The 12,052-nt window shown below is 56.9% G+C and overlaps 1 protein-coding gene across 1 annotated transcript in view; it reads left to right on the forward strand.

Annotated features, from left to right (window-relative positions):
• TMEM132E (transmembrane protein 132E) overlaps positions 1-11,644 on the forward strand; it is a 30,911-nt gene extending 19,267 nt beyond the window's left edge. Inside the window, exons 4-9 of the mRNA XM_054394271.1 lie at positions 565-757; positions 1,838-1,981; positions 7,592-7,797; positions 8,784-9,063; positions 9,156-9,347; positions 10,616-11,644. Coding sequence (XP_054250246.1) covers positions 565-757; positions 1,838-1,981; positions 7,592-7,797; positions 8,784-9,063; positions 9,156-9,347; positions 10,616-11,644 — 2,044 coding nt within the window. The remainder of the gene's footprint in view (positions 1-564; positions 758-1,837; positions 1,982-7,591; positions 7,798-8,783; positions 9,064-9,155; positions 9,348-10,615) is intronic.
• Positions 11,645-12,052: the final 408 nt, after the last annotated feature.

Below are 12,052 nucleotides of genomic sequence, written 5' to 3' on the forward strand. Positions count from 1 at the left end.
GAAATGGAACCAAGCTGGAAGTGGGGAGATTCAGACTGGATGTGAGGAAGAAGTTCTTCCCCATGAGAGTGGTGAGAGCCTGGAATGGGTTGTGCAGGGAGGTGGTTGAGGCCCCATCCCTGGAGGTGTTTGCAGCCAGGCTGGATGAGGCTGTGGCCAGCCTGCTGTAGTGTGAGGTGTCCCTGCCCATGGCAGGGGGGTTGGAACTGGCTGAGCCTTGTGGTCCCTTCCAACCCTGACTGATTCTAGGATTGTTGCTGGGTGATAGGTTGGACTTGATGATCTCAAAGGTCTTTTCCAACCTGGCTAATTCTGTGATTCTTTTCCTTTTTCCACCCAGTAGTGATTTATTTCCATTCTACCACTTTCTGTTCAAGGTGTGTGGAAAATTTGGAAGGTACACAGCCTCAAACCACCCCAGCAAGAGACACTGAGATGTGTTTCTCTCTCCTGCTGAGTGCTCTGGGACCCTCTTCGGCACCGATCCTGCAGGGAGGTGGGGGCTGTCTGAGGGGCCTGGAGGCACCCAGCTCTTCATCTCCCTCTCCTGTCCTCTCTGCCCAGGGATGAGGACTTCTCCTCTGAGATCATGCAGCTGGATTTTGAGATGGAAAACTTCACCAGCCAGTCTGTGACACGCCGTATCATGTGGCACATTGACTACCGGGGCCGCAACCCCCCGCCCGACCTGGAGAAGGTGGTGACAGAGCTGACAGTCATCCAGAGGGACATCAGGGCCATCGTGCCCCTGGCCATGGTGAGCAGCTTCCTGCCCTCTGCTCTGCTGTTAGGGCAGAGTTGAGTTGGGTCCCCCCCTGACGGAGCTCCCACCAGCCCCATCTGGAGAAGAGAAGGGGATTTAATAAATGTTTATCCATATCTGAGGGCTGGGGGTCAAGAGGGGAGGGGACAGGCTCTGCTTAGTTGCCCAGCATGATGCCAGTCTCACCTGCACCCCTCCCTCCACCCCTCCCTCCACCCCTCTCTCCATCCCTCCCTCCATCCCTCCCTCCATCCCTCCCTCCATCCCTCCCTCCATCCCTCCCTCCATCTCTCCCTCCATCTCTCCCTCCATCTCTCCCTCCATCTCTCCCTCCATCTCTCCCTCCATCCCTCCCTCCATCCCTCCATCCATCCCTCCTCCTTCTCTCCATCCAGTTCACCCTTTATCCCTCCATGATCCATACCCAGTTCAAGAGGGACAGGGATCTTCTGGAGAGACTCCACTGGAGAGCTACAAGGATGACTGAGAGCCTGGAGCACTGCCTGATAAGGACAGGCTGAGAGCCCTGGGGCTGGTTAGTCTGGAGAGGAGAAGACTGAGAGGGGATCTGATCAATGTTTATCAATATCTGAGGGCTGGGGGTCAAGAGGGAGAGGACAGACTGTGCTCAGTTGCACCCTGGGATAGGACAAGGGACAATGGAGATAAACTCCAGCACAGGAGGTTCCACCTCAACATGAGGAGGAACTTCTTCACTGTGAGGCTCCCAGAGCCCTGGAATAGGCTGCCCAGAGAGGTTGTGGAGTCTCCTTCTCTGGAGACTTTCCAGCCCCATCTGGATGTGTTCCTGTGTGACCTGTGCTGGATTTTCTGGTCCTGCTCTGGCAGGAGGGTTGGACTGGATGACCTTCAGAGGTCCCTTTCCAACCCCTGACATCCTGGGATCCTGTGATCTGCCCCACAGCTCCTCTAGATCCATGCATCCCACCCACCTCCGACACGCAGGTCCTGCTTTTCCCCAGGGCTGCAGCCCGAGAGGGGCCAGCCTGAATCTGACCCCATGGGGACAGGCTGCCCTCTAAGGTGTTGGTCCCCTTTGCACCTTGTTCCCAGGACACAGAAATCATCAACACAGCCATCCTGACAGGGCGGACGGTGGCCATTCCCGTGAAGGTCATCGCCATTGAGCTGAGCGGCGGCGTGGTGGATGTCTCAACTATGGTTGAGTGCAAGTCCAACAATGAAGACATCATCAAGGTAAGTGAAGGGAGGGAGGTCCTGTGGCCCTAGTGCAGGGCTGAGCTTCCCCCAGGGCAGCTGGCTCCCAGCAGTGGTGTAGGGTGGAGCTGCATGGGCTGGGGGCTGCTGGTTGAGCTGATGTGCCACACAGGTTCCACCCCATCATAGAGGCTTGAGTTGGAAGGGACCTTAAAGATCATCTAGTTCCACTCCCCTGCCATGGGCAAGGACACCTCCCCCTAGATCAGGTTGCTCAAAGCCTCATCCAGCCTGGTCCTGAGTGCTTCCAGGGATGAGGTGTCCACAACTTCTCTGGGCAACCTGTTCCAGCATCTCACCACCCCCGTGGTAAAGGATTTCTTCCTAATGTCCCAGTTGTGGTGGGTTGAAGATTCCTCCCAACATTCACTTTGCCAGAGCAGCTCAGCTGGAAGCAAATGGAGCTGTATTTACAAGCAAAACTACAATCCACAATGAGATGCCACTCTCCCACAGGATCACAGAATGAACCAGCTTGGAAACGACCTTCAAGATCATCCAGTCCAACCTATCACCCAACACCATCTAATCAACCAACCCATGGCACTGAGTGCCTCATCCAGCCTTTTTTCAGACACTTCCAGGGATGGTGACTCCACCACCTCCCTGGGCAGCATATTACTCTTCTTCACAGAAAGAATGTGCTGCCCAGGGAGGTGGTGGAGTCACTCTCCCTGGAGCTGTTAAAAAAAAAAACAAACTTGGATGTGGCACTTGGAGCCATGGTTTAGTTGTCAGGATGTGTTAGAGATTAGGTAATAGGTTGGACTTGATGATCTCTGAGGTCTTTTCCAACCTGGCTGATTGTGTGATTCTGTGAATATGTACAAAATGCACAGTATTTGCAATCGATAAACAGCACAAGAACCACCCCCCCCCCCCCGCCCCCGACCAAAAAATCAGGGAAGCTAATAGCTTCTCCTTCCCTGCCCCCTCCTTACCCAGCCCTGTACACAAAGGGACAAGAGAAAAAGAGCTGAGAAATTGTTTTGTTAATACCAGGCACAACAAAGCAGTGCAGCCAAGGTCAGGCAGAAGTGAGTGAGTATCTCCCAGCCTGAGAAAGCAAGGAGAGAATGTTTTTGTGCCACTAGTTTAAGTCCATTGTCTCTCCAATGGGTGGTTTAGAACTTATCATTATTTTCCTTTTTTACACCCAGGAGTGATTTATTTACATTCTACCTCTTTCTCTTCCAGAGCTGTGAAAAAAATTTTAAAGGCACAGCCTAAAACTTGCCACACCAATCTAAATCTACCCTGCTCATCCCAAGCACCATCCCCTCAGTGGCTTCAGCTCACATGTGCCTCTCCCTGGGATCTGTCAGGAGGAGTCTCTGGAGTCCTCTTTGCCACAGTCTCTGGAGAGGCCACAGGATGCTGCAGGGTGGTGCAGGCTGGCACCCCCCCATCCATGCCTCCACTCACCAGACAGAGGCCAAGAGCCATGCCAGGGGTCTGGGCTCTCCCATTTTCCCCAGGCTGGGACCTCCCCCTTCTGCCCTTCTTTGCTAGCCACCACTGAGTGCTCTCCCAGCTGAGCCACAGGATGCTGCAGGGCGGTGCAGGCTGGCACCAGGCAGCAGCAGTAACTTGGTGCTGGTGAGGTAAAGCCTTGTCCCTGTGCAGGGTGAGCTGCACCTTCCCATCAGCAGCTCTGTGTGTGTGCCTCTGGCTGATGTTTGTGCCCTGTCTGGGCTGGGGTCGGGTCCCAAAGCGTGGGGAGATGAGCTGGGCAGCTGGGGACAATGGGAAGGAAAGGAGGTCTGAGGCAGCAGCAGCAGCAGCAGCAGCCACTCCCCCTGGATCCACCCCAGCTGCTGAGGCAGTGGTCCCTGCTCACATCCAGCCCTGCTGTTGCCATCCTCAGCCCCACTCATCCAAACCCTTTTCCCCATCACTGCTACCTCCCCATCTGTCCCCCTGCCCATTTTATTCTATCACCTGTTCCATCCATCCATCCCTGGACATCGTTGCCTTCTCCCAAGCACCTCCTGCCCCTCTCTCTTCATGCCCTCATCCAATCCACCCCATCCATGCCTCCACTCACCAAGCAGAGGCCAAGAGCCATGCCAGGGGTCTGGGCTCTCCCATGTCCCCCAGGCTGGGACATCTCCCTTCTGCCCTTCTTTGCTAGCCACCACTGACTGCTCTCCCAGCCACCCAGGGATGGTGGACAGAGGCCTGGCCCAGCTGGGACTGGCTCTGCCTGGCAGCCCCTGGGTGTGTGGGTGGGTGACAGCCAGTGTCACAAACCATCTGCCCAAGTTCTTGACTAGAAGTGGGATGGGTGCAATTCACAGCACCAGCTCTTATTTATGGACACCAGTCCTCCACAGTGTGATAAAACACTGGAGCAATAATACACTTCAGGATGGACTCCAAGACACTTAAACTGTTTAATGTGCTGCCTTTCTACTCATAAATCTATTTACAGGCTGTCCCCAGACCTGGGGGGGGGATGGAGCAGGCACAGGCACATGAGCAGGGATGAATAATGCATGGAGCAGCCCTCCAGCCCCAGCTGCCTCCTGCTCACCCCTCGGAGCCCCTGCAGCCTCTTGCTGAGTTATTTTGTGTTTGTGCTGGAGCTCTGCTTCTGAGGGAGCTCTTGGTTACCTGCTGAGGTTGGGGAGAGGCTGGTTGTGGTGTGAGGGCTATAAACCTGTGCCATAAATCAGAGCTCACAAGCGGGGTGTGCTGTGGTGCTGGGAGTGTGGTGCTGGAAGGGAGGAGGCTGCTGAGCTGCTTCTGAAGGGTGAGGAGACACTGGAGCAGGTTGCCCAGGGAAGTTGTGGATGTGCCCTCCCTGGAGATGATCAAGGACATGAGCAACCTGCCATGGGTAGGGACACCTCACACTACATCAGGCTGGCCACAGCCTCATCCAGCCTGGCCTTAAACACCTCCAGGGATGGAGCCTCAACCACCTCCCTGGACAACCCATTCCAGGCTCTCACCACTCTCATGGAAGAACTTCTTCCTCACATCCAGTCTGAATCTCCCCACTTCCAGCTTTATTCCATTCCCCCCAGTCCTGTCACTCCCTGAGAGCCTCAAAAGTCCCTCCCCAGCTTTCTTGTAGCCCCTTCAGATACTGAAAGGCCACAAGAAGGTCACCTCAGAGCCTTCTCTTCTCCAGACTGAACAGCCCCAACTCTCTCAGTCTGTCCCCATAGCAGAGCAGCTCCAGCCCTCTGCTCATCCTGGTGGCCCTTCTCTGGACACCTTCCAGCATGTCCAGATCCCTCTTGTAATAGGGGCAATGTGTAATAGGGGAGATGCTCAACCTCACCTGCTGTGTGAACCTTTCTTATGAGCCTACCATCCACACCTCCCTGAGGACCCTCCAGGGGCAAGTCTCAGTTCACCATGACTGAGCCTCAGAGACTTTGGTCACCCACAGCCACCTTCACAAGCTCTGGCTGGCTGTCATGGGGTGCCACTGGCAATGGTGACTCTTGCCTCTCCCTGGGGCCTTGGAAAAGATGTGTCCCTTTGAGCCCATGCTTGAGGCTGTGCCAAGTGGGGAGCTCCTGGCTGCAGGAATGGAGCTGGTGGAGCTTGGCTGGGAGCCCAGGCAGACCTCAGCCTCTCGCTTCCTGCCACCTTGCTGAAATGCAGGAAGGCTCTCCAGACAAGGATGCACTTCATTTTAAAAGCTGATCTGCAGTCACTCCATCATCAGGGCAGGCCTGATGTGCTGGGATTTTTTTTTTTTGTTGTTGTTGTGGTGGTAGTTTCAACCCCCTCCCCTCCCCCAGCTGCAAAGCAAGAGGTCCCCAGAAGAAGATGCCAAGGGGGAGTGATGGTAATGCAAGCAGCAGCCCATCATATTTATTGTGATAAATGGCACAATATCCACAGCACTCCTGAGCTGGAGGACTCACCCAGCAGCTCATCTTTATTCAGACACCACCCTGCCAGAGATGAGATATTGTCCTTTCAGACTTGCTGAGCTGGTATCTCTGATAGGAAGACAAGGAACAAACCCGCCTGTGTTACACTTCCCTCCCGTGCCTGGGGATCAGAGACTTCCCAAGGAGCTCAGGTCTTGGGCTCTGCCTCCTCCACTGGCCCCAGGGACCACAAATGCCTCGTGGTGGTTTCCTGCAGCTGAAATACAGCACTCATGTAGAATTAGAGAATGGTCTGGGTTGGAAGGGTCCTCCAAAGGTCATCCAGTCCAGACCCTTCTGCAGTCAGCAGGGACATCCTCAACTAGATCAGGCTGCCCAGAGCCCTGTTGAGCCTCACTTTGAGTATCTCCAGGGATGGGGCCTCAGCTACCTCCCTGGGCAACCTGTTCCAGTGTTCCACCACTTTCATGGTGCAGACCTTGTGCCTAACATCCAATCTAAATCTGCTCTTCTCTAGTTTGAAGCCTTTGCCCCTCGTCCTGTCACTGCAGGTCCTTGCAAACAGTCTCTTTCCATCCTTGTAGCCCCCTTCAGTACTGGCAGGTCTCCATTGGGTCTCCCTGGAGCCTTTTCTTTTCCAGGCTGAACACCTCCAGCTCCCTCAGCCTTCTCAGGTCCTGCTCCTGGGTTCAGAAATACAAAGTTTCTGGAGCTGAATGACCACAGGTGGTCAAAGATAAGATGGGGAGAGAGACAGTGATGCTCTCACCTCCACTGTCAGCTACTGTGCAGCATGGACTTGACTCCTTATCAGCCAGAAGAGAATCCACATGGGAGAGCAGCTTGCTAGAAATCAGCAAGAGATTAAAGCCTCCCCAGCCTGGTTGTCTCTTCCCACTCTTGCTGGGAAGGAGAAGGTGCTGCTGACTCTCACAGCCCAAGGGGAAACAGGGGCTGTGCTGCATCCCATGGGTTGGGGATGAGTGACCCCTCAGGATGTGTGTTTGTTTTACAGAGAATTCAGAGTGGTCAGGCATTGGAATGTGCTGCCCGGGGGAGGTGGTTGAGTCACCAGCCCTGGGTGTGTTTAAAGGTGGTTTGGATGTGGTGCTTGGGGATATGGTTTAGGGGTGAGCCTTGTAGAGTAGGGTTCTGGGTCGGACTTGGTGATCCTGAGGGTTTTTTCCAAGCTGAATGTTTCTGTGATTCTGTGAATTTAATGAGTGGCATTTGTGTAAATGGGAATGAAAGGAGAGCCAGAAGGTGAATGGGAGGGTTCAGGTGGGCTCTGGGAAGCTGTTCCTGGGGTTAGCAGGAGGGATGGACACAAGGCACCAGGCTGGTCTGTGCTTGGTGCTTGTGCCCTCTGGCCGTGAATAGATATTTTGGGGGCAGCTGTCCAGGAGGAGCAATTTGCAGCCTCTCTGAAGTACCCATGGGTGCCTCTCAAGTGCAGTAACAAGGTGCAGCAAGGTGTGAGTCCTTGCAGGGCCCAAGGAAGCACCAAACAAAGGGCTGGCAGAGGAGCTGGATCCCAGGGAGATACCTGGTATGGCCATGGTGGGGTCCACACCTCTGAGCAGACACCTCGGGGAGGGGAGAACATCCCAGCTCCTGAACCACATTTAGACCAACAGCTGCTTCCCTGGCCTTTCCCATCCTCTGGACAGCCTCCTGCCAGGGTCTGTGAGTGTGTCTGTGGGAGTGCTGCAATCCCTCCATCCTCCCCCAGGTCTCCAGCAGCTGTGACTATGTCTTCGTCAGTGGGAAGGAGTCGCAGGGCTCCATGAGTGCCAGAGTCACCTTCACCTACGAGCACCTCTCTGCCCCCCTGGAGATGACAGTCTGGGTGCCCAAGCTGCCACTGCACATCGAGCTCTCAGATGCCCGCTTGAGCCAAGTGAAGGGCTGGAGGGTGCCCATCCTGCCGGACAGGAGGTGAGTGCCTTGGAGCCACTGCACCTGAGGTCTGTCCAGCCTGGAGAAGGCAGGGTGGAGGTGGTGGTTGTGGTCCAATTGGCCTTCTGCAGATATTTAATGAGGGAGTTTTAGGGATGGTGCAGCCTCAGGGGTCCTCGGTGAAAAGGTGAGAGGGATCTTGGGCACAGGTTGCATGTTTGGGTATGGAATGAGGGAGATTTCATAGAATTGTAGAATCAGTCAGGGTTGGAAGGGACCACAAGGCTCAGCCAGTTCCAACCCCCCTGCCATGGGCAGGGACACCTCACACTACAGCAGGCTGGCCACAGCCTCATCCAGCCTGGCTGCAAACACCTCCAGGGATGGAGCCTCAACCACCTCCCTGCACAACCCATTCCAGGCTCTCACCACTCTCATGGGGAAGAACTTCTTCCTCACATCCAGTCTGAATCTCCCCACTTCCAGCTTTGTTCCATTCCCCCAGTCCTATCACTACCTGATAGCCTAAAAAGTCCCTCCCCAGCTTTCTTGGAGCCCCCTTCAGATCCTGGAAGGCCACAAGAAGGTCACCTCGAAGCCTTCTCTTCTTCAGACTGTAGGGGGTTTCATAAGGGGGTTAGTCAAATGCTGGAGCTGGTGGGAAACATCCACTCTTTGCAGTGGTCAAAACTTCCCTGGATGAGGCCAGGGGCAGCCAAGCTGCAAGTAAGCAAGCAAGGTGGCCTTGCTTTGAGGTCTGGAGATCTCCAGGTGCCTCCTGCAACCAGAGGTACTTTGTCCTACCCAGTTAGGGGGCAGAGGTGACCCTATTACCACATGCTGCTAAAGCCCCCCAGAGACCTTGTGGTCAACCTCTTGGCAAGGAGCCACTGTTTTGGGGTGACCTTGAGTTTCTCCCTGCCCAGTCACCCCTCTCCTTTCCTGTGGGGTCTGAAGAGCCATGGCACAGGATGGGAGGGGGAGGGCAGTTGTTAGCACTGTCCACCCACTGCCCCATCCCACAGGTCGGTGCGGGACAGTGAGCATGAGGAGGACGAAGAGGAGCGGAAGCAGAACCGGGGCTGTGCCCTGCAGTACCAGCATGCCACCCTGCAGGTCTTCACCCAGTTCCACACCACGGCAGCAGAGGGCACAGGGCAGGTGGTCACCATGCTGGGGCCTGACTGGCTGGTGGAGGTCACTGACCTGGTCAGCGACTTCATGCGCGTGGACGACCCGCGGGTGGCACACCTGGTGGACAGCTTCACGCTGGCAGGGAGGGAGCCGGGCACCACCCTCTTCAAGGTACCCCCTGCTTGCCTTTTTGCCCTCTCTGCCCGCTTGGCTGGGGGTGGCAGGCGGTGGCAGGCGGTGACGGAAGCCCTTGTGCCCTGCAGGTCGTGTCCCCCCTCGTGGAGGCGGTGCTGGGGGAGACGCTGGTGACAGTGGCAGAGGAGAAGGTCAGCATCACAGACCTGAAGGCTCAGGTGGTCTCCAGCCTCTCCCTGTCCCTCCACCCCAGCCCTGGCAATAGCCACACCATCATTGCCCGGACATCTGTGCAGCAGACCCTCAGCTTCTTCAAGCAGGTGAGGCCAGGGGGCTGCATTCAGGCTTTTGGGGGGACCAGTGGGGAACGTAGGGAGAGGGGGAGGGCTCTGTCTGCAGTGCTCCCCTCCCAAATCCTGCCCCCAGTCACTCCAGCCCACCATGGCACCTGCTGCCCTTCAGACACCCTGGTGATGCCAAAGCACCCCAGAAACATACACACAGACCTATGAACCAGCCCTGCCCAGCCTGGGGACAGGACCATGACCACAGGGACAAAGGGTTCTGGAAGAAATTCTCTCAGTTGCCAGTTCTGGCAGCCACATCTGGCACCTCTGGAGCCTGGGCGAGCATGGGGAATACTGAGGGAAGAACAGCAGAAAGGGAAAAGCTAAGTGGTGGCTGGAAAGAGCAAGATCCCAGGCTCACAAGACAGATTCAGAGGCAAAAATCTAACTCAATTATAAACTGGCCTTAGAAAGCCATTAGCTGTGTGGTTTTCCTGAGGTGGCAGCACATGAAGGTCTCCGTGTGGGCATTGCATGTGCCACCTCCTGCAGTGTCATAGGATCATAGGATCCCAGAATGTTAGGGGTTGAAAGGGAGATCATCTCATCTCTGGAGATCATTGAGTCCAATCCCCCTGCCAGAGCAGGACCATAGAATCCAGCACAGGTCACACAGGAACACATCCAGATGGGGCTGGAAAGTCTCCAGAGAAGGAGACTCCACAACCTCTCTGGGCAGTCTGTTCCAGTGCTCTGTGAGCCTCACAGTGAAGAAGTTCCTCCTCATGTTGAGGTGGAACCTCCTGTGCTGCAGTTTCTATCCATTGCTCCTTGTCCTATCCCAGGGTGCAGCTGAGCAGAGCCTCTCCTCTCCCTCCTGATCCCCACCCCTCAGCTATTGATAGACATTGATCAGATCCCCTCTCAGTCTTCTCTTCTCCAGCCTGCACAGCCCCAGGGCTCTCAGCCTCTCCTCACAGGGCAGTCCCTTCAGCATCCTGGTAGCCCTCTGTTGGATTCTCTCAAGTAGATCCCTGTCCCTCTTGAACCGGGGATGGATCATGGAGGGATAAAGGGTGAACTGGATGGAGAGGAGGAGGGAGGGAGGGATGGAAGGAGGGAGGGATGGAAGGATGGATGGAGGGAGAAAGGGAGGGAGGGATGGATGGAGGGAGAAAGGGAAGGAGGGATGGAGGGAGGGAGGGAGGGATGAAGGGAGGGATGGATGGAGGGACGGACAGATGGGTGCAGGTGAGACTGGCATCATGCTGGGCAACTGGGTGCCTGTGTTGGTCCTGCAGGAAGCGATCCTGAGCCTGTGGATTTCCTACAGCGATGGCACCACCGCTCCCCTCTCCCTCTACGACCCCAAGGACTACAACCTGGTGGTGAGCAGCCTGGACGAGAAGGTGGTGTCGGTGACCCAGGACCGGGCCTTCCCCTTGGTGGTGGCGGAGAGCGAGGGCGTGGGGGAGCTGCTGCGGGCGGAGCTGATCATCTGTGAGAGCTGCCAGAAGACCAAGCGCAAGAGTGTGCTCTTCACGGCCTTGGCCAGCGTCAGGGTCCACTTTGGCTCCGAGGAGGACCCCACCTATGACTATGACCACGTGCCCAGCAAGCCAGGGCTGGCGGAGGCCGGGGCGAGCACCACCCTGCGGGCAGAGGTGGAGAGGAAAGCGGAGCCGAGCGAGGGGGGTGGGATTCCCGGCGCCTCCCACCCCACCCAGGACTTCCCCACCATCCCCACCGGCTTTGTGCAGGTGACCAGGGGGCTGACGGACCTGGAGATCGGGATGTACGCCCTGCTGGGCGTCTTCTGCCTGGCCATCTTGGTCTTCCTCATCAACTGCATCGTCTTTGTGCTGAAGTACCGGCACAAGCGCATCCCGCCCGAGGGTCAGACCAACATGGACCATTCCCACCACTGGGTCTTCCTGGGCAACGGGCAGCCCTTGCGGGCTCACAATGACCTCTCCCCCCAGCCCGAGAGCCCCGGGAACCCCCTGGAGAACGTCCAGACCTGCTGCCACGGGGACCACCACAGCAGCGGGAGCTCGCAGACCAGCGTGCAGAGCCAGGTGCATGGCCGCGGGGACGGCTCCTCGGGGGGCTCCACGCGGGACCAGAGCGAGGACCCCCTCAACTCGCCCACCTCCAAACGGAAGCGGGTGAAGTTCACCACCTTCGCCACCCTGCCCTCCGACGAGCTGGCCTACAACTCCATCCCCATCGCCGACGAGGAGGACCTGGAGTGGGTCTGCCAGGACATGGGGCTGCAGGACCCCGAGGAGCTTCACAACTACATCTGCAGGATCAAGGAGATCGCTTAGCGCCGGGGCGGGAGGGAGGGGGCTGCCAGGCCGTGCCACGCCATGCCACGCCATGCCACACCACGCCACGCCACGCCAGGGCTGCTTCCCTGGGGCTGGAGACCCATGTTTGGCTCTTATCTTGCACATCCCCTCTTCTGCACACCTCACGTCTGCACCCCGTCAGAAGGCACCCCCCTGGGGGCCTTTCCTTGCCCTTCGCTGCCAGGTGTTCCCAGGGGAGGCATCAGCACACCTGTGCCCATCCCCACCTCCTCCCCCAGCCCTGCCCCCAGCTCCCTGGCAGGAGTTGGGGGGCAGAGATGGATGGGGTCAAGAGCTTGGTGTGTGCACTGCCTGTCCGGTGGTGAAGGGGGCAGGAGGGTGCTGCAGGTCCTGCCGTGCAGGGGATGGAAGAAGGGAGATGTC

Source organism: Indicator indicator, chromosome 30 (genome assembly GCF_027791375.1).
Source record: "Indicator indicator isolate 239-I01 chromosome 30, UM_Iind_1.1, whole genome shotgun sequence".
In the NCBI taxonomy this organism is placed as follows: domain Eukaryota; kingdom Metazoa; phylum Chordata; class Aves; order Piciformes; family Indicatoridae; genus Indicator; species Indicator indicator.